This window comes from Camelus bactrianus, chromosome 9 (genome assembly GCF_048773025.1).
Source record: "Camelus bactrianus isolate YW-2024 breed Bactrian camel chromosome 9, ASM4877302v1, whole genome shotgun sequence".
In the NCBI taxonomy this organism is placed as follows: Eukaryota; Metazoa; Chordata; class Mammalia; order Artiodactyla; family Camelidae; genus Camelus; species Camelus bactrianus.
Window position 1 is genome coordinate 7202413 of NC_133547.1, and position 23236 is coordinate 7225648.

The 23236-nt window shown below is 41.5% G+C and overlaps 1 protein-coding gene across 1 annotated transcript; it reads right to left on the minus strand.

Moving 5' to 3' along the window:
* Nucleotides 1-6753: 6753 nt before the first annotated feature.
* Nucleotides 6754-20331, minus strand: ZNF114 (zinc finger protein 114). Its single transcript, XM_074369320.1, has 3 exons — nt 19923-20331; nt 12644-12770; nt 6754-9642 (listed from the first exon to the last, which is right to left on the minus strand). Exons 1-3 carry the CDS (start codon nt 19923-19925, stop codon nt 8453-8455), a joined length of 1320 nt encoding a protein of 439 aa, XP_074225421.1. The 5' UTR covers nt 19926-20331; the 3' UTR covers nt 6754-8452.
* Between the last annotated feature and the right edge of the window lie 2905 nt (nt 20332-23236).

Below are 23236 nucleotides of genomic sequence, written 5' to 3' on the forward strand. Positions count from 1 at the left end.
CCCAAACAGATAACCCATCATCCACCTTCCCAATACAAGAAGATAATACTCTTGGCCTCATTTCCTTTAAAATGGGTTGACGACAGTACCTACCTCAAAGCGGCTTTTTGTGAGGATAAAATGAATTGATACATGCAAAGCCGTAGACCAATATCTGGCCTGTAGTCAGTGCTCAAAAGTCCCTGTGGTTATGAGAATGACGAGGATGAAGATGAAAATTAAGGGCATGTTTCTCCCTATTCAGATGGTCCAGGCTTCCTCTGGCTTCATCTGACCCTACAGTCTGGTGAGGCCTTTCCTGTTTAACAACCCGCTCTTCAGGAAAAACAAACAACCCTTGACTTGTAGTGTTTGCCCACTTCTGTTGTGTAAATACTGTCTCCCAGCATGACTGATTTCAACCCACCCCTGTGAACCTAATGTGGAATTGATCCCAATGCTCAGATCAGTCCTTGTGAGCTGGCCTGTGCTGCCCAGCACTCAGGGCCTGCCCCTCCTCCGGTGCCTCGTCCCCAGTAATCATCCCTCCCTAGACCCCACCCTCCTGTAACTTCCTCCAGAAGACTCCCGCTGCTGACTGAAACGAAGCGGCCTTGAACTTTGGAAGAACTTCCAGACCTTTTAAACATTGAAATTGCCTTAACATTTTAACAGCACAAGGCTCAGTTTCCAATGTGCAAAGCTTAGGGTCTCAACAATTTTAAACCTTTAACAAGAAAAAGAACAGGAAGAGCAACCTGTTTGGTACCAGTAAGGAATCCTGATTAAAAAGAAGGCTCTATGACATTTCTCCAAAGAAGACATCCAGATGGCCAATAGGCACATGAAAAGATGCTCAGTATCACTAATTATTAGAGAAATACAAATCAAAACTACAATGAGGTATCACCTCACACCAGCCAGAATGGCCATCATTCAAAAGTCCACAAACGATAAATGCTGGAGAGGGCGTGAAGAAAAGCGAACCCTCCTACACTGTTGGTGAGAATGTAAATTGGTGCAGCCACTATGGAAAACAGTGTGGAGATTCCATAAAAAACTTTGCCATCTCTGAGTGATATCCTCCTCTTTCTCTCCTAAGACAGGAAAATAGGCTGAGAGAATCCAAGCCTTTCTCCCCCAAAGTGGTTTCACAGACCCCCGTGACAGGAGGCATTCAGCCTCACCTCAACTCTCAGCCACCCCCAGGGTCCAGGACCCTCCTCTGCTATCCCCTGGTCCGGGGGCTGGGCTCACCATTTATAGATGGTCCATCCTGTGCCAGCAAGCTCAGAAGACATCTGAGGCCACTTAAAGAGAAGTTGGACAATCAGACCCAGAATCCTCTTGGTTCCCAAGCAGGACAGCACTTCCCTTGATGTTATGTCATCACATCCCTATGGCCCAGGATGGAGAGAGGGATGGAGAACGCAGGCTTGCTGGACCAAGGCTGTAGCTAGGAGACAAAGAGTGGTCCCCTGATACCTGCTTTGAGGTGGGGGTGATTGTTGTGGTGAGGGTGGCGGTGATGGTGGTGGTGATGGTGATGGTGATGGTGATGGTTGTGATGTCAGTGATGGCCATAGTGGGGATGGTGGTGGTGATAAAGTGGTGACTTTGGTGACATTGGTGATGATGGTCATGATGGTGATGCTGATGGTGACAGAGAAGGGGATGTGGTGATGATAGTGATGATGATGATGGTGGTGGTGATGATGGTGATGGTAGTGATGATGGTGGTGGTGATGATGGTGGTAAGTGATGATGGTGGTGATGATGGTGATGATAATGGTGATGGTGGTGATGGTGGTGGTGAATGGTGCTGCCAGTTTTTGGTAATAATGCTGGCAGTGCAACTGATTGTCACCTCAGCACAGACTCTTTATGGCCATCTCAGGTTCATTTTGTTACATAGGAAGACTTGCATTTTCAAGCCTGAGCTTGAGAATGTAATTTACATTAAACAATATAAGAAAACAGCAGACCAGTGTAGCTCAATCTTACTGGCAAAATGGAGAAAGGACTAAATGAAATTGTACTCAATAGCAATGCAATTTGGAGCATTTAGTGATTTTTCTCCTTCAAGAGTGAGGCAGAAATTGGGACTATCACATACAACCTGTGTGGCTTTGGACAAGTGCCTTCACCTCTCTGAGCCCAGTTCATCTTGAAGTCAGAGCTGGGGGAAAATCCTGGAGGCTGCACAACGTGGTAGAGAAGCATCACTGGGGGTGTGGTCTGGTGCTAACTTTTTCTCCATCGTAATCTGTGTCAGCTGAAAAAATAAAAGGACATACTCTAGGACACTGGAAAACACTATCCTAGAGTATCAGCGAAGATTCATTAGAGAGTCAGGAAGTCAATTTAAGGGACTCCAACACTTAAAAACAGGAATAGAGTAGAATAAAAAACATCATGCAGTACAGGGTGGTATTTTGTGAAACTATGTGGATGTGAAATGATTTCTTGCTGTGCATCATGGTCAGAAAAGTTTGGAAGCCACTGGTAGACAGCAGTGATTCAGACAACTGCCCATTAATATACCCGATATCAACTCCCTTTCTGATGCAGATTCCACTTCGCCTGACAAAGCAAACGTTCCCGGTCTCCCGGTGGCTCGGTCTCACCAGGACTCCGCCGCCAGGTGGCGCCAGTGCCCCGCCGTAAGTGGGTTCTCTCTCTTCTACTCGGAAGGCGCAAGCCCGGGATTTCCTTCGGGTTCCCTCTCGCCCCGAGGATCCAGTTTACTAGAACGATAAGCCCTGACCAGGAATAGAGCTCCCTTAGCAGAGCGCAGCAGGAGGGCTCAGGCAGTCAAGAAGGGATGTGGCCATCTTCAGATATCCAGGCATCCCCTTCATTCCACAATATTTATTAAACGCCTCTGTGAGCAGGACGAAGTCCTCCCTCCCTGAGCTCACATCCCGGAGGGGGAGGACAGACAAGATGCCAAATTCACGACCCAGCCAGTACAAAGAGTCCTCCTCACCTAGTCTGCTTCGAGACAACGCTGGGCGAGTCCTGCCGGCTGTGTGAGCTCAGGCAGCTTGCTTAGCTTCTCTGTGCCTGTTTCCCCTGCTATAAAATGAGACAAATATCACCCACTTCATAGGGTTGTCGTGAGCATTAAATGAGTTGAGATTTGTAAATAAAAAAGGCCTGATAAGTTTGTTAAACCAAGTGTTTAAAATTCGCATTTTACAGATGCAGGAACTGAGATCAGGGCATGGGGTGGAGGAGGGAACCCCCAAAGTCACATTTTCCACCCCCACATTTGAGTCCAGGGGTTCTCACTCCCAGCCAGGGTCCTTTTCCTCTGCACAGCGCTCCCTCGAGTTGCGAGTGGACCCAGTTTCCCCTGCATGGTCTGGGGCTAGTGAGGAGGAGCCTGAACGCACCCAGATTCTAGGACAAAGCAGTGCATCTGGGAAACGCAGTCTGCGGGGCCGAGGGCGAAAGGGCCAAGCTGGAGAGTCTTCTCACCCACAGGGTGGGTCTCTTGGTCCCAGGTCTTCCCCAAACGCCAGAAGCTGAACTTAGCAGAGCTTTTGGGTGCCACACAGCTGCAGGCTCCCAAAAGAACCTGTGATATATATATATTTATTTATATATTTAAATTTATATATATATTTCTCTCCTTGCCTCATTTCTTCCTCCACAGATTCATTAAAGTGCGACTTACAGACAGTAAAATCCACCCATCGGCAGTGTACAATTCAATGATTTTTCACAGATTTACAGAGTTGTGCAATCATCACTATATTCCAGTTTTAGATCATTCCCATGATCCCCCAAAGTTCCATCTTGCCAGCTTGCAGTCAATTTCCTGTCCCACCTCCAACTCCATACAAACACTGATCAGTTTTCTGTCTCTAAAGATTTGCTTTTTCTGGAAATTCCATATAGATGGAATCATGCAATCTTATTTTGTCTGAAATATTTTTGTACTGAACATATGCAGATCCTCCAACCCAGCCATTCCACCTTAATTGTGACTTTTACACATACCCACCTTTGCAAAATCAGTTTCAGCAGCAATGTTTGTATTATTTACAATGAGAAATATCACAAGTGTCTCTAAAATGAATTTAACTGAAAAATAACCTACAGGGCAGTGAAAATGAAAGATCAAATGTTACCTGCAATGCACTTGGGTTAATCTTTCTTTCTCTGAAAGAAGCAAGACACAAAGAAATATTCAATGGGATGCCATCAGACATAGTATACAAATCAGCAAAAAACAGAAAACATGATACTTAGGGATTTAGGTGGTAAATGTAAAAATGAGCAAAAGAAAGCAACATAAATGTCCATCAATAGATGAATAGATAGAGATGTGGCATTTATATACAATAGTCATAAAAAAGAATTAATATTTGCCATTTGCAACATCATGGGTGGACCCGGAGGGTACTACGCTTAGTAAAATAAGTCAGACAAAGAAAAACAACTACTGTATGTTATCACTTATAGGTGGAATCTAAAGTAAAACAAATGAATGAACAAAACAAAAGAGAAACAGACTCTTGGATATAGAGAACTAACTAGTGGTTACCAGTAGGGAGATGGAAGAGGGAAGGGGCAAGGTAGAGGAAGGGGATTAAGAAGTCCAAACTACTATGTATAAAATAAATAAGCTATGGGATATATTGTCCAGCCCAGGGAATATAGCTGATCTTTTATAACTTTAAATTGAGTATAATCTGTAACAATATCGAATCATTATGTTGTACACCTGAAGCTAATATAATATTATAAGTCAACTATACCTCAATAATGAAAAAAGAAAATGTGAGACCAGGTGCCTGGATGACATATATATTGAATATCTCAAGTCTAAAGTGGAAGTTTTTTCTGGAAAGTATTATAGAGTGCTTTACTTGCTACATGGTTTTTTGCTACTAAAGTCCACCTGGGTAAAACTCAACTATATATGCAAAAAAAAAAAAAAAAAGAGCAAGGAAATGAATTATCTAAACTGTAAGATAGTGTTTTCCTCTTGGGGGTTGCTGGGTATGTGAGGAATCACTTTACTTTTAACTGTATATGTACCTTTTCACATAATTTTAGGTAGCCATATTTTTTCTTTCTTTTTTTTGTTAATTGACATATAGTCAGTTACAACATGTCAATTTCTGGTGTACAGCATGTTTCATTCATATACATACATATATTCCTTTTCATGTTTTTTTCATTATAGGTTACTACAAGATATTAACTATAGTTCTCTGTCCTATACAGAAGAAAGTTGTTTTTTTAAATCTATTTTTATATATACTAGTTAATATTTGTAAATTTTGTACTCCATATTTTCTAATTTTTTAAAAATTGAGAAGAAAAAAGGAAAAAATCAGGATAGAGAGAGCCATACTTCTATATATTTTTGTCTTCTCCACAAGAATGCAGATGCTAGGAGTTAAAGGCTTGTTTTGTTCTTTCCTTGAGGCCAGGGGTCAGCAAATTCTGGCCTCTGGGCCAAATCAGGCCTGGCCTAGGAGCTAAGGATGGTTTTACATTTTTAAATGGCTGGGAAAAAATAATCAAAAGAAGAATATCTCATGATATGTGAAAATTATATGAAATTCAAATCTCATTGTAAATAGATTGCACTGGAACTCAGCCACATTCACTTGCTTACACGTTGTCTGTGGCTGCTTTGGCTTGTAATGGCGGAGTGGAGCAGTGGACACAAGCGACTATAGGGCTGGCAAAGCCTAAAATACTCTTCGGCTCTTTAGAGAAAAATTTGCTGACCTGATCTAGCTCCAGAGTCTATCACAGCTCACAGCCAAAGGAGATGCTCAGGAAAATGCATCCAATTAATAGTAGCAGTCTTGAAAGCCTAAATAACTTAGTGTTAAAGCTTTTATTTTGGTCAGTTACTAAGTTTGATCTTTCATGTATGTACTGGATGGGAGAATGGCCCCCAAAGATGTCCACCCTCTAAGCTCTTGAACCTGTGAATATGTTACCCTACATGGCAAAAGGGAATTAAGGCTGCAGGCGGAATTAAGGTTGCTAATCAGCTGATCTTGAGAGGGAGGATGATTCTGGATTACCAAAATGGGGCCAATGTAATCACAAGAGTCCTTATAAATGGAAGAGGAAGGACTCTTAACAGGAGGGGGACTATCAGAGGGATGTGATTTGAGGACTCAACCACTGTTGCTGGTTTTGAAGATGAAGGAAGGGGCCACAAACCGAGGAATGCCAGCAGCCTCAAGAAGCTAGAAAAGGCAAGAACATGGATTTTCCTCTAGAAGCTCCAGAAAACATAGCCCCGTGGACACCTTAGTTTTAGCCCAATGAGACCCATTTTGGACTTCTGACTACCAGAAATGTAAGATAATTTTGTGCTGTTTGAAGCCAGTATGTTTATGATATTTTGTTATAGCAGCAAAAGGAAACTAACATATGTAGTGAACACTGAACTTGACAATTCATTGCTTTGAAACTCAAAAGAAGCCATTTAACATTAACAATTTTCCTTATTTCTAAGTGTTAGTCTCCTCATTTATAAAAAAAGATGCTAAAAGTGTTCATCTGTGGAATGGTGGTGAGTAATAAGGTGATATATGTAAGTACATGCTCATAGTAAGAGGCACATAAACTTTCACCTTTATTACATAAATGAACAAAAAATTACTGTTAGTAGAAAAGATGGTTAAAACATAGATACCTTTGATAAAGGAAATGCCCAAACTCCTATGCAACTAATAACATTGTCTCCAAATACATTAAACAAGAATTGACAAAACTAGATGATTTTGATAATCAACTTTTAGAATGGGTTATTTTATTATAAACTTGTTCAGTGAGTAAAAAATTTTATTTGTAAGAGATTGCAAAACACTCTTAAGATTGACCATCCAAATACTGAACTCTGAGCCCACCCACCACCAAAGAATGTATAGTATTTTGAAATACACAGAAGAAATTACAAAAAGCTGGGCACACACTAAGTTTATTGTTTCACAGTTAACTCTGAGTTATAAAATGCTTCTTAACAAAATTAGGGGTTTACTTCATATAATAAATCTAGAAATACAGTCAGTTACAGCCATGGACATCGCAAAATAGGCCATTGGAGACTGAGAAATCTTTTATTTGAGGGTAGTGTTACTGGGACCATGACCTTCATTCCAAAGATCCTGGAGTTGTTTGTGCTAACTCAGGGGATATCACCCAATTTCCAGAAAGAAACAAGGAAAGAGAGAAAAGGGAACGTGATTAAGAGAAAAAGCGTAAAGGACACACTGACCTTTCCAACAGCTCTGTAGGAATCCAAACTAGTGAATTCTGCCCTCCTCATTGGCCAGGGCTATAAGCTCTGCTCACCATCAGTTATAAAGCCCGAGAAATGCATTTAAAAACATAAACAGTGGGACCACAAGGAGGGGGGTGAGTACAGTTCAGGGGGGAGGGTAGAGCTCAGTAGCAGAGTGTGTGCTCAGCATGCACAAGGTCCTGGGTTCAATCGCCAGTACCTCAGTTAAGATAAATAAATAAACCTAATTACCCCCCAAAAAGGAACCACCCCCAAACAAAAACAAAAACAAATCTATGTTCCCTTAGTAAAGAAGATAAGAATGGATATGGGCAATGACAGAATCTTCACATGAGACCAAAATCAAAGTCGGGACAAGTTCCTCAATCAGTATCATAAAGATCACACACTCTGACCATTATGTAGTCGAATCATGACCCATAACAACAAATTGGCAGTAGTGGTGCCACGGAGCTTCGTAAACCCGAGTCTAAATTAAATGCAGCTCAAACAGGGCTTTGTGTGGGTGAGGTGATATGTAAGCAAATTGTAATGAAGCTCCTGTGCATCAAAATTCACACAGCAGAGCTGAAAGGGTCCACAGAAGGGTAGTCATTACCTCACAGGATTTTATTAGGAAAGAAAAAATGGAAAAGAATGAAGTTCAGTTCCGACCGAAGGCTAAGACAGTGAGAATGACAGCAGTTGTAACATTTACCACGTTTCTCTCCTACTTGTGCCCTGTGAGTGAAGAGAGAACTAAAAGCTTTCTCACATCTGCCATGATGAGGGTCTCTGTCCGGGGTGTGGTCTCATGAGTGATGTTAACAGATGAGTGTTTAACGTTAAGGAGGCTTTCCCTACATGGCTTACTCCCCAGAGAGGTCTCTGCAGTGTGAGTGCTTATAGAGACTGTAAGGTTGTGACAACACTGAAAGCTTTTCCATATTCCTTAGATCCATGGGGTTTCTCTCCAGGGTGAAGGCAGGCGTCTACTAAAGATGAATGTCGATGAAAAACATTCCACAGACCTTCTTTTCACAGGGTTTCTTTGAATTTAAAACAGGTGAATCCTTCCATTTCTGTAGGATCCAAGAGTTCAGGGAAGGCTTTTCCATGTTTGTGAACTCACTGAGCTCCCTTCCAAGATGTCCTCCTTATGCCAGTATTTCTGAGAAAATTAATGAAGGTTTCCCCACATCCTTATCATCCACAGGGCCTCTCTCCACTGTGAGTCTTCAGGTGGTTTTTAAGTCTTGAAGAACTAATGTACCCTTCTCCACATTCCACACATTTGTAGGGTTTCTCTCCAGTGTGAATCCTTATGTGTTCATTAAGCCTTGTGGACTTAATGAAGGCTTTTCCACATTCCTCACATACGTAGGGTTTCTCCCCAGTGTGAATCCTCGTATGTTCATTAAGGTTTGAGGACTTATTGAAGGTCTTCCCACATTCCTTACATTCAAAGGTCTTCATGATGTGATTTCTTAAGTGTTTATTAAGGTGTAAGAAATACCTGAAGGCTTTCCCACAGTCCTTACATTCATAGGGCTTCTCTCCGGTGTGAATTTCCATGTGTCTCTTCAGGGATGCCTGATACACAAAGGCTTTCCCACAATCGCCACATTTATAGCTTTTCCCTCCCATCGAAGTTCTCCTGTGTGAATCAGAACTTGGAACACGGGCAAATGGTTTTCCCCTTTGACTATTCTCATTATTTGTCTCTGCCATGCAGGGTTGCACCTGCACAGCCCAGAGGGAGTTATTTTGGAAGCTGTTTTCATCCTGATGAGAGTCATGACTTTTCTCTTTCCTGTGAGTCATGTGTGTCCCGAGGGAAGTGTCTTCACCTAAGGCTTTTTTTCCACGTGGAATGAATTCATGAACGCTAACCCCCGTATGCATTTCATTACGCAAACGAAGTACACCGTTCTGATTGTCGATCCGTCTGTTTGACCCCAGCTCCGTCTGAGTTCTTGCTCGTGGAACCAATGGGATGTTTTGCCACAAGACTCCGTCATATTCGTTGTTTTCATAGATTTTTTGATTTAAGACAAGAATTTGTTTCAAAATATTGGAGTCATGCGTGGGGGTCCGTTTTCTTGTGGACTCTTCCTGTGAAGGTATAAGCTTTGGGCCAGATTCAGAGCTGTCCCTTGTTTCACAGACTCCACCTGGGGACTCACCTTTCCCGTGGGAGGCTGCAACTTGCTTCAGCTTTTGCCCCCTCTGCTCCCGCGGCTCCTCTACTGGGTGGTACTTCCAGTCTCCTCCTAACTCGGAGATCTGGGAACTGCTGCTGGCCAGACATGCTCTGTTCACTTCATGAAAGGTCTTTTTAGCAAGGCTGTCCTGCTGAAGGATTGAGTCTTTGGTTTTCTGTCGAGTTGCCCAATCTAAAATAAAGTGGCACAAAATGTTAGCTCTTTGTTGAAAGTAAAGGCGGGTTGAGCAATTCCACTCCTGGGCATATGTCTGGAGAAAACTATAATTTGAAAAGATACATGCACCCCAATGTTCACAGCATCACTATTTACAGTAGCCAAGACATGGAAAGAAACTAAATGTCCAATGACAGATGACTGGATAAAGATGTGATACACACACACACACACAGACAGACATATACACACATACAATGGAATACTACTCAGACATAAAAAAGAATGAAATAATGCCATTTGCAGCAACATGGATGGACCTAGAGATGATCATACTAAGTAAAGTTAGACAGTGAAAGACAAATATATAATATCACTTATATGTGGACTCTTAAAAAAAAAAGATACAAATTCTATTTACCCCAAAACAGACACATGGACATAGAAAACAAATTGGTTACCAAAGGGGAAAGGGCAGGGAGGGATAAATTAGGGGTTGGGGATTAACAGACACACGTTACTATATATAAAATAGATAAACAAGGTCCTACTGTATAGCACAGGGAACTATATGCAATTTCTTGTAATAATATATAATGGAAAAGAATCTAAAAGAATATGCATATATATGAATAACTGAATCACTTTGCTGAACACCTGAAACTAACATTGTAAATCAACTACACTTCAATTAAAAAAATGCATTTAAAAAAAAGAAAAGTAAAGGTGGGTTGGAGATGACCAAACAGGCAAATGGTGGTGTGGATCTCTTTTCAAATGTTCCCTCAATGCCTGTGAGGAAAATGTGAAAAGGAAGAAAGCAAGAAGCCAGCAGAGAAGCAGAGAGCGACACTGGACTTGGGCTGTAGCAGGAGTTTGGCTACGCTCAGTACAGTGGTTCAACACACTCAGCAAGTCACTGAGAAATGGTTCTTCAGAGACTGATGGTATGATCAGGAATGCTAAGTGTGACAGACTTGGACCGAGAGTCTGTCATGGACTGACTTTATGTCCTCCCCCTCCCCAAATTCATATGTTGAAGCCCCCACTCCACAACGTGATGGTATTTGCAAGTGGGGCCATCAGGAAGTAATTAGGTTTAGGCGAGGTCATGAGGGTGGAATGAGACCCCACAATGGGACTAGTGTCCTTTTAAGGAGAGGAAGAGACACCAGGGTGCTCTCTCTCTCTCTCTCTCTGCCTTGTGAGGACACAGTGAGAAGGTCGCTGTCTGCAAGCCAGGAAGAGGGACCTCATCAGCAATGGAATCTGCCAGCACCTTGATCTTGAACTTCCCCGCCTCCAGGATGGGAGAAATAAATGTATCTTGTCTCAGCCACCCAGGGTGTGATATTCTGTCATATCAGCCTGAATGACTAAGGCAGAGGGGGACAGGTCTTTTTCTGGGAAAAAAAAAGAGAAAGATTTGAGAGGCTGAAAGTAAAAAAAAAAAAAAAAAACCCAAAACAAAAAAAACTATACATAACTGAAGAATCTCATACATAGATGAGCCTTGGTTTTCAGATGAAACAATTGTTTTTTTATGGAGATGAAATTCATTTAACATCAAATTAACCAGTTTAAAATATACAATTCAAGGGGGGAGGGTAGAGCTCAGTGATAAGAGTGTGTGCTTAGCATGCATGAGGTCCTGGGGTCAATCCCCAGTACCTATTACAATAAATAAATAAACAAACCTAATTACCCCCTCCCCCCACAAGAAGTGTACAGTTCAGTGACATTTGGTACCAAGTTGTAAAACCATCACCTCCATTTAGTTTCTGGACATTCCTCCTCACCTCCCACCCCTAAAAGGAAACCTGGTACCTATTAAACAGTCACTCCCCATTTCTCCCCTCCCTCCAGCCCCTAGCAACTACTGATTGACTTTCTGTTTCTAGGGATTTACCTATTTCTGGACATTTCATGTAAATGAAATCCTACAATATGTGGCTTTTCCTGTTTTTCTTCTTTCGCTTAACATATTACTTTCAAGGTGCATCCACGTTGTAGTGAGGGATCAGAACGTCATTCCTTTTTATGGTGAACAATATTCCATTGTGTGACTAGAGCATATTTCGTTTCTCCATTCATCTGTTGATGGACACTGGGTTTGTTTCCACCTTCTGGCTACTGTAAATAGCGCTATTTACATATGTGCACGTAACTGTCTGAACACCTCTTTTCTTTCTTTCTTTAATTCTTATTTTTTAATTGAAGTGTATGAACACCTGTTTTCAATTCCTTTGGGTATATACCAAGGAGTGGAATTGCTGGCTCGTGTGATGAGTCTATGTTCAGCTTTTTGAGGACTTGTTAAGCTGTTTTCCACAGTGGGTGAAACTGAGTTTTAAAAAATTTTCTTTTTAAAAAACATTTATTTAGTGGGGGAGGTTTTTTAAAAACTTATTTTTTTTAATGCAGGTAATGGGGACCGAACCCAAGACCTTGTGCATGCTAAGCACGTGCTCTACCACTGAGCTGTACCATCCTTCACCCTAAAATGGATTCTCAATCAAAATTTCCACGTTGTAAAATCCTTCCTCATAAGGATTCATATCTGCCTGGTTCCCCGGGGTGATCTTCCCCTACTCTATTCCCAGATCCACTTCTTGCTCCAAATAGAAGATTGGATGGGGTTGGCCTAACTGCGATCCCAGTGACTGGAAGATGGGAGAGCAGGAGACGTGGGGGAACGGTGGGCGCGCCCTTTGGTTTGCAGGCGTTCTGAAGCTAAGCAAGTGACTTTCTCACGAATGCACTAAAACTCCGAGTTCCATGTTCACCCACCTAAGGATCCTCCAGAGGCTACTAATCATGAAGAGAATCAAAATTTAATGCAAAGGACAGATTTCCAGTTTCGTGGGAAAAATGCTATGGTCGCCACTTGAAGGCAGACGTCGTGTGTCGGGAATTGAAAATGCCCGGCCGGATTCCCAGCTGGTCCCTGGACCACAGGAGGTGCCTGACTCACACGAGTCCCATCCGGGACCAAGTGCAGGATGGGCATCCTTACCCACGCAGGCCAGGTTCCTACAGTTCTCCAGTATCACGTCTCTGTAGAGTTTCCTCTGGGCGGGGTCTAGCAGGGTCCACTCCTCCTTGGTGAAGTTCACAGCCACGTCTTCGAAGGTCACCGAGTCCTAAACATCAGTTGGGTATTGTTATGAGTTGATTTGTGTCTCCTCCCAAAGGTATGTTGAAATCCCTGCCTCAAACCGCCCCCTCCAGCCCACCCCGGCCAGCACCTGTACCTGTGACCTGATTTGGAAATAGAGCCTTTGAAGACGTAAACTAGTTAAATGATGAGGTCAACTTGTCTATAAAGTTGTCCCACCTCTAATTTGAAGCTAAATTTGGCACAATTTACCAAAATTTTATATGCATTCACCCCTTGAGCCAGCATTTGCACTCATGGGATTATAGTCCTAAACTACCCTGGCCAAAAAGCCAAATGATGTATGCACTTATTTATTTTATTTATTTATTATTTTCTTGTAGAGTTAAAAAAAAATCTTTATTGAAGTAGAGTTGATTTACGATGTTGTGTTAGTTTCAGGTGTACAGCATAGTGATTCAGTTATACATATATATATATATATATTCTTTTTTGTTATAAGTTATTACAAGTTATTGAATATGGTTCCCTGTGCTATACAGTAGGAACTTGTTGTTTATTTCATATATAGTAGTTTGTATCTGCTAATCTCCAACTTCTAATCTAGCCCTCCCCCTCTTCCCATTTGGTAACCATAAGTTTGTTTTCTATGTCCGTGAGTCTGTTTCTGTTTTGTAAATAAGTTCATTTGTGTCATTGTTTGATTCCACATATAAGTGATATCATATGAGATTTGTCTTTCTCTGCCTGATTTCCTTCACTTAGTATGATCATCTCTAGGTCCATCCATGTTGCTGCAAATGGCATCATTTCATTCTTTTTTATGGCTGAGTAGTATTCTAATGTATGTATATATCACATCTTCTTTATCCAATCATCTGTCGATGGACATTTCATTTGCTTCCCTGTCTTGGCAATTACATAATTATTGACTGAAGGTTATTTATAACAGCAAAAGATGGGAAACCACCCGCAAATAGTCAATAAAGGAAGATGCATAAAAATCTATGCTGTAGCCACAAAATGAAGAACCACACAGGTAAGAATGAGGAAGAGCCTTTCCATATGCATATAAAGTGATATCATGTGGTCTCCAGGTTATATTTTGTGTTTTTAAATGAAAAGAAAAAAGGGCACAGAACATGTATTGCAAACCACATAAGGAATAGGGTGGAGGGAAGAGACTGAAGTAGACTTGTTTAAATATAACCTTGCTGTACAGATTTTATTGGGGAACCATGTAACATTTAGTTATTCAAAAGTAAGAAAACCAGGGGGTGTCAGGGTATAGCTCAGTGGTAGAGGTCCTGGGTTCAATCCCCAGTACCTCCATTAAAAAATAAAAATAAAAAATAAATAAATCTTATTTATAAAATCAAACAACAACAACAAAAAAACCCAGAAAGCCATTCGGAAAATGAAATAAATGCATATATCAAGCTGACAGGTTAGCCACTTGGAGTAAAAAGTTCATTTGAAGGAGTCTACAACCTCTAGACTATATGTAACAGTCTATTGTTCAAAAAGAAAGGAAATCATATTTCATACCAAGTGGCTTTACTGCAACAAGTAATATTTGACACTGTTTCTTATAAATATTTTATATGCAGGATCAGGCAAAGGGATTATGTCCATAATTTTAGGAAGCAAGATTTTTCATTTAAGAAGAAAGATTCAAAGAAAAAATTTAAAAAGTTTAAAAAATGTTGAATTTATGGTCAAATAATAGCACAAAAATGCACACACACACACACACACAACACACACACGTATTTCTCCTTATTATTCTGCACATAAGCAGGTGCAGAGAAAATGCTTACAAGAATTAATCAGCAGGAAGGAAAGAGGAGTGGCTGATGCAGGAACAGGAAATACAAAATGTGTGTCTGAGATATCCTGAGGTGCTAGTCGGCAGAGAAACCATCCTACGCTGTGTTAAGAGGATGCAGAGGCCAGCTGCAGGAGTCTTCCAACGGCTCAGTTTAGGATATTCTGAACCACAAAATTGCAACTGATTGGAATACCCTGAATACTAAAAATACATAAACTCATAATGGCACCCAGAAAGGGAAAACCAAAGAGGGGGTGAAAAGAGAGCCTTTCTCACCACTGGAGACCATAAGGAGCATTAGTCCTTATTCTCAAACTTGTTTAATAAAGAGAGAGAATTAAGTCTTCACTCTGTCTTTCCAGTAGGAACAGTACTTGGGAGTAACTGAATAGCCCTTGCTGAGGATGGAAAACTTTACAGAATTCCAAATAAACACTTAGAAGAAATGATCACATTTGAAGACCATCATTTCGCAACCCAAATGAAGTAACTGATTAAAAAAAAACAATGGATGCCAAGACACGGGGGTAAAAATATGAAGGGGACGGGCTTATACTGCAGGGTACAAGTGTACCACTTGGATCATTATTTGCTGGATAATAACAACTTTAAGAAGTGGGAAAACCACCAGTAGACGTTAGCCTTGCCCACACTGGGGCAAGAGCCATTATATTTACACTGCCTAAGGTGTAACATCCCAACAATGTTCACCCTGATTTCAATCACTCCTGGAGGTCTAATGTTCAACTGCACAAGGGAGCAGTCACAAGACCCCGGTGACTTCAGCCGCGCAATATCCTGAACACAGGGAAGTGGGTTCACGTTCCACCATGAGATCTGAGGGAGAAGCATCACCTACGCATGTGTTTGCATCCTGCTTCAAAGAAACTGAACTCTGAAAGAAATAGTTTTGGTGGAAACTGGTGAAATTCAAACTTTGACCAGGTGTTAAGAATGATCATTTTCTTTCTTTTTTTCTGATATGATATTTGGGGTCCTGGATGCCCTGATTTCTAGTGATGCATTCTTTTGGGTAGTTAGATCATTTTGTATTGTGAGTTTTACATTTTGTATTTGTACTTTGAAAAAAAATTTAAAATTTGAGACATCAGAATAGAAACTAAAAATATATACACATTAAGTATTCATATAAACATATACAATCTATATACAAAGTCAGAGGCTATGAGGGAGATTGGTATGTATATTTATATATTAACTATATCTTCATAAACATTAAAGGATGTATTATATATAAAATTTATATATAAATAATTATATAGTCATATTACATTATAATTATATCAACATAGTAATTATACAATTAATATTATATATTCATATAGTATATCTGTATGTAACTTATGAGAAAATATAATAAATCATTAGCATAATATATAATTTTATAATTTTTTTACATATAAAAGTTTATGTATAAAACTTATTTGGATGTAAATTAATATATAATCATTTTGTGAAAAATGTATTTTATACTGAAAATCTGAATATCACCAAATCTACTACCCAATAATTCTGCTCCAAGATATATGTTGTGGAACTGCCGTTTCAAAGCCTGACAAGCACAGGAATCACCTGGGGATCTTGTCAAGTGCAGAGCTGGATTCCCCAGGTCTGGAAGGAGGCTGAGAGCAGAAATTTCTAACATGTTTCCAGCAATGCCCATTTTGCAGGACTTTGGATGGCAGTTTGAGCAGCCAGGTTGTAAAGAAAGCTCTTCCACAGGAAAACCAGGTCACCTGGACAGGAACGACCATGGCAGTTCTGTGTAACCAGCAGCAAAGTTGGGAACGGGTCCAGCGTTGCTAAACAACAGAGGGAGAGAGTGCCGTAGCCTGCGGGGGGCTGCGTGCATCCTGAGCGTGAGAAGAGCATTGTGGGAGTGCCAGATTTTAGGGGAGGCTCGCCCAGGTAGAAGGGGACACGTGCCATGATATCAGAAAGCATCTCTCAAGTGGTTCAGCAAAAGCAAAAGCAAAACCACCACCACAAGAAAACAACCCCTGTGCCTGCGAATTTATGTTACTACCTGTTCGCACAGAGGCAAACAAGGCAGGGATCTGGAAGGTGAACACAGGTGAGCACGTATTCATCAACACACAGCAAACAAGGCAAAGACGTGTAAGCATATGAGAACGTACGGTACATACAAACAGCAAATAAAGCAAAATATTTTTAAAAATTGTGAATAGTTGTGGTTACTTGGGTATTCATTTTCTTCTTTTCATTGCAGATCTGAAAGTGCTTAAAAGGTAATTTGGGGGAGAAAAAGGGAAAACCAAGAGGAAGGCTAAGAGAAAATTCAAGACAGTGAGGGGGTGGGTATAGCTCAGTGGTAGAGCGCGCACTTAGCAGGCATGAGGTCCTGGGTTTAATCCCTGGTATGTCCATTAAAAAAAAAAGAAAGAAAAACCTAATTACCTTCCCACCCAAAGCAAACAAACCAAAGCTTAGTGGTACAAAAGCGTATTCTTCTCCTGTTGTGTTATTGTAAACAAAACTCCAGATATCATAGTATTTTTCTTTTTTTTTTTCTTCTTCTTGCATTTCATTCTTAAATACTCGCATTGCAATCTCTAAAGCATGAGGCATCTTAAAAAATGTAATCGGACAGCATCACACTGCGAAGTCCCAGCAGTAATGCTTTTATAGAAGCAGATACCCAGCCAGTCTCCCAAACAAGACCCTCATGTTATATTTGGCACTCAAGTCTTTAAAACTCTGTAACAATTGTCCCTTATAGAGCTGTGGAAGGCTGTACAAGTAGCTCATTTCTATGAAACAGAGGGAAAATGAGGAACCCTGAAGATGTATGCAAATACCTATAAAAGCGGTTCCTTCTGGGTGGCCAGGAGCTGGGAACAGGGTCAACAAAGGCAGGACGGAGGAAGGAGTTCGAGGTTTGACCTAATCATTCCAATTTTTGAAACACACTGATCTACTACATGTTCAAAAAATAAACGGTTAAACGAAATACAGTTGACAAATAACTTACAATGCAATGGGTTGGATTTTTTACTATAAAGTCTTATTTTCCAGTTAAAATTGGAATTCCATCTATTTGAAAAATTTAATGGCCTCGACATTTCAAAAGTCTCTCGGAGCACAAAGATGTTGCCAGAAGTCAGGCGTTCTTCCAGTAGGAACTGTATTCCCACAGCTTTTTTTTTGTTTGTATATTTGTTTTATTTTCTAGAGGGGAAGTATTTATCTTTATTGATTTATCGTTTTATTTATTTTAGTGGAGGTACTGGGAATTGAACCCAGGACCTCGTGCACGCTAAGCACACGCACTATCACTGAACTACACCCTCCCTCCCACAGCTTCTTAAATACAGTGATTCCATTTTATAAGAAAGATGCAGCAGTATTACTTTGGTATAAAAAAATTCAAATATGTATCTTGGGTCCCAACTTCCCCTTGTATTCTATTCACTACTTTGGAGTTCCCATTACTCAAGGTTTTCACAAAACAAAAAGAAATGTAACACTCAAATAATTATAAAGTTATTGAATGCTTGGGCAAGCTAGAAATTACAGGCAGCCCTCACACTATGAAATGATGTAAAATCAGCCTAGCCATTCATCAGATGGAGATAGCAAAGTCCAAAGAAAGCCAGTTGCAAAGTCAAAGGAAGTTTTTTTGTTGTCGTTGTTGGTTTGTTTCTTTCTTACTGTTTTCTTATTCATTGCGAAACTTCATCTTCTAAAAATTGAAGACGGTCAAAAATGTTGCTATTTGAAGCCAAGATATGGAAGCAACCTAGATGTCCATCAACAGATGAATGGATAAAGAAGACGTACACACACAATGGAATACCACTCAGCCATAAAAAAGAATGAAAATTTGTCATTTGCAGCAACATGGGTGGACCTGGAGGCTATTATACTAAGTGAAATAAGTCAGACAGACAAAGACAAATACTGTATGTTATCACTTATATGTGCAACCTAAAAAATAAAACGAATGAATATAACAAAACAGAAACAGAGTCACAGATCCAGAGACCAAGCTACTGGTTACCAGTGTGGAGAGGGAAGTGGGGAGGGGCGAGATGGGGTAGAGGGTTAAGAGGTACAAACTACTGCCAAAATTTATTCAAAATAAATAAGCTACAGGATATACTGAACACCACAGGCAGTATAGCCAATATTTTAGAACAACTATAAATGAAGTATAATTTATACAAAATTTTGAATCACTATTTGTACACCTGAAACTAATACAATATTGTAGATCAATTATATCTCAATAAAATAAGAAAGCTAAAAAATGTTGCTATTCGATATTTGACATCATATCAATAGGAAAGGAACTCCCACTCTTGCCTGGGGGATCCAAGTCACTTTGACAGAGAAGCATGCACCCTACCACTTGAGCTATACTCTCCCCCAAAGACGAGATGTCATTCCCCTTTGTCTTTTTTTAAGCAGAGGTACTGGGGATTGAACCTAGGCATGCACTCTACCACTGAGCTATTAACCTCTGAGCCTTTTAAAGAAGGGCTTCATTTAGATTTAACTTGAACTCCACCCTTATCCTATCAAGACACCGTCCCTTCCTTTATTTGTCAGGTTCCTTTCGGGTCCACCTCCCCCCGAGTAACAAGCCAATACAACCGGGGCCCCAGTTTTGTCCCTGGTGATCTGAGGCACGTTATCTGGGGAGAATGGCGTGGGGGCGGGGGTGGAAAGAAAAAGAACACATAATTCTGGGTCAGCTCAGGCAAGCCGGTAGAAGGAAAACGCCCATATCTGGCAGATGAAACACATCTTCACCCGCGCCCGGAGCGTCCTGTTAAGCGGACCTCACTGGAGAACGCGAATGATAAACATGCAACTTGTTCCGACCGCAGGGTTTGTCCCGCCATCCCCCTGTCAATTTCCCTTCAACCTGTCCTTTTACAACCGCCCTCTGAGGTCTCAACTCACAAAAAGAGTGTGCCCAGAGGGCCCAACTCAAACCCCGAAGCTCTTTCTCCAGGGGAACAGAACCCAATGAGCATCCTATCAATCTGACTGGGCCCCGAATTTTGCAGCTCACGGTCACCATAACCGACCTCAGCCCATCTGCAGATTCAAATAACACAACGCTCGCCAGCGTTGCACGCGACTAGCTCCTGGCCGGCGCCCAGGGACGGGAGCGTCCTGCGAAGTCGCCGCCCGGGGATGAGAGAGCCCCTTCTCCTTGGGTCTCAACGCGGGGGGCCGCTGGCGGCTTCCCTCCCCTCCCGGGTGGAGAGAATCCGGCTTTCGCAGGCCGGCTTCCCGGAACACGACCCGGTCCCGCCCTGCGCGTGGACTCGTGCAGCAACCGGGCAAACTCACCATTTCACCAGCACCGGCTCCTAGACGTGTCCCAAGTGCTCATTCCGGTACTAGACGGTTGCAGGGCAGCAGACGGGAGGGATGGAACTGCAAAAATTATACTGAAATAAAGAAATAAAAATAACGCCCTGCCCCGCCAGGGAGGATTCAAGACAAGAGTTCCATCCAGCCCAGGTAGTCTGTACCTGCTTCCAGACCCCTCTCCTCAAAATGGACGGCTTAAGGAAGGGGAGGAGGAGGAGGAGGGGCCAAGCAGGAAGGGATCCCGAGACCAGGACCCTTGCCCGCCCCCGGGAAACCTCCCGGAGCCCAGGGACTGGCCCCACCCCCAACAGATTCGCATTTCCTGCAGAACTTTCTCCCCAGACACTCCTGATCCTGGAGCCAGCCGGACCTGCTAGCGCGGGTAGAGCCTCCTAGCCTCCGGCTCGCACTGTCCCCGCCCCCTGCCCCCTCCCCACCCCGCGCCCGCCGCCGGGTTCCCAGCCCGGGAAGCTGATCTCTGCAGGGCAGCGCGCCTCCCTGTGGGCTCTGTGCACCCTCTGGAGATGACAGCCACTTTCCGAGGAAAGGAAGGGCTTTTCCTCTACGCTGAAAAATGGCCAAAACACACTTAACAGAGGGTCCTCAGGCTCCCTCTTGGGCCCCTCCCCACCGCCTCTTTTCTTTTGACCACTTACCTGCCTGTCCTGTCCAGGTTTGCCATGATTCCAGATCCACTTGTTCATGACAAAAATGAAGTCTTTTTTGTAAGTGATGGAAGAAATGTTCACATATTGAGATCTGGGGAAGTCACTTTGGCTTAAACGTGATTTAACTGGAATTGGATGCTAACTAGAACAGCCTGTTCGTGGGGTATCAGACGTACATTGTACATCTGCGTTAACCATGAAAGAAAAGGGTTCATTGACCAGAAGTAAAGAATGTCTTTTTAAAAGATAGATTAAATGCCTCCCTTCCTGGGATTTGGAATCATCCCACTCCTTGGATGCTAAGATGCCCTTCACAGGAGCCAAGGTCATACTGAATCCCCTACGTGTGTATTGATTCTTTTTTCTAATCTTAAAGGAGTGTACACCTGTCGTGTTTGGTATTCTTTGTTCTAAGATAAAACTGCTGAAACCAGAATTCTCTGGAACAGTTCCTCAGAGCTATCTGAGAGAGGCTGTGTCCTGGGCTATAGTTCTCAGTTTGGCTCAAATAAAACTCTTTTCTATTCCTGCTATAGATTATTTACTGATTATTGGCATCAACATAAGTAAAGTTTTTTTTTTAATTGAAGTATAGTCGATTTACAATGTTGTGTTAGTTTCTGGTGCACGGCATACTGATTCAGTTATGCATATATATGCATATTCTTTTTCATATTCTTTTTCACTATGAGTTATTACAAGCTATTGAACATAGTTCCTCAGTAAAGTTGTTTTGATAACAAAATATTAAGCCACTAGGACATGGACCCCATTCCCTCCGACCCTGTGAAAAAACCAAGACTTTTATAAATTGAGGAGTCGCCTTTTCTTCGGGTACCCTACAATGTACAACCACTGAAATTTAACAGAAATTAAAGCCTTTCTCCTCTGTTTGAGTCACTCATAGAATTTTTTGACAGTCTCCAGCAAGACCTGATTTGCATCTTTTTTTTTTTCCTCCTGAGGAGGAAAGAGTGAGGACAGCCCCACCAGTTGCTTCAGCCGAACCCCTTTCTGGTCAATGAAATTATTTATTTTTGTGAGATGTCTCTTTATGTCTAGTAAGGTAACCCAACCTTAAAACTCACATTATCTAATAGTCATATATACTAAACTCATTTTCCCTTTTTTTTTTTAAATATTGAAGTATAGTTGATTTACAATGTTGTGTTAGTTTCTGGTTACAGCAAAGTAATGATTCAGTTGACTGTGGGGTGATGGCAGCCAGTGAATAAAAGCCCCAGCCTCCCATCCTCTCTTGAGATTGGTCTGAACACATTGTATGCGGCTCCTCAACAGACCCCCCAAATGATCATCCTGCCATTGACTTTTTTTAAAAATTGAAGCATAGTCAGCTACAATGTGTCAATTTCTGGTGTACAGCAATGTCCCAGCCATGCAAACACATACTTAAATTTGTTTTCATATTCTTTTTCATTAAAAATTATTACAAGATATTGAATACAGTTCCTTGTGCTATATAGAAGAAGTTTGTTTTTTCATCTATTTTTATATAACCACTAGGTTAACATTTGTGTGGTAGAGAAAAACCTTTGTTTTGCTGGAGGTTTACCGGGACACCATGACCTAGCCCACGGGGAGGGCTGCAAGAACAAAGAACGCCTGCAGCAAGAAGATTACAACAATCAACCACACCCTCTCCCTTATTTTTTGTATAAAAGGAGCCTGTATTCTGCCTAGAGCAGGATGGTTCTCCAAGACATTACTCTGCCATTGTCTCGGTCTGCTGGCTTTCCAAATAAAGTCGCTATTCCTTGCCCCAACACCTTGTCTCCCGATTTATTGGCCTGTCGTGTGGCGAGCAGAAAGAGTTTGGACACGGCAACACTTTAACATTTGTTGTAAAGCTGGTTTGGTGGTGCTGAAATCTTTCAGCTTTTGTTTATCTGTGAAACTTTTGATTTCTCCGTCAAGTCTGAATGAGAGCCTTGCTGGATAGAGTATTGTTGGTTGTAAGTGTCCCCCTTGCTTCACTTTAAATATATCATGCCACTCCCTTCTGGCTGTTAGAGTTTCTGCTGAAAAATCAGCTGATAACGTTATGGGAGTTTCCTTGTATGTTATTCATTGCTTTTCTCTTGCTGATTTTAATATTTTCTCCTTATCCTTAATTGTCAATTTGATGACTATGTGCCTTTTTGTGTTTCTCTTTGGGTTGATTCTGTGTGGTCCTCTCTGTGCTCCCAGGACTTGCGTGACTGTTTCCTTTTCCAAGTTGGGGAAGTTTTTGGTTATTCTCTCTCCAAAATTGTTCTCGGGACCTTTCTCTCTCTCTCCTCTTTCTAGGTCTCCTGTAATGCGACTGTTAGAGTGCTTCTTGTTGTCTCAGAGTTCTCTTAAACTACCCTCATTCCTTTTTATTCTTTTTTCTGTTCTGAAGTAGTGATTCCCACTAATCTGTCTTCTAGCTCACTGATCCATTCTTCTGCCTCATTTAGTCTATTCTTGGTTCCTTTTAGTGTATTGTTCATTTCAGTGATTTTATTCTTCAACTCTGTTTGGGTATTCTTTATATTTTCCAACTCTTTGCTAAAAACTTTGCTCTGTACATCTATACTCCTCTTGAGTTCTCCGAACATCTTGGCCATCATTACTTTAAAC

Bases quoted from the DNA above. Each gene is read 5' to 3' on its own strand.
- ZNF114 (XM_074369320.1), bottom strand. The intron at 9,643-12,643 runs GTAAGGATGCCC...ACTTTATTTTAG, and splicing joins TAGGAACCTGGCCTGCGTGG to ATTGGGCAACTCGACAGAAA.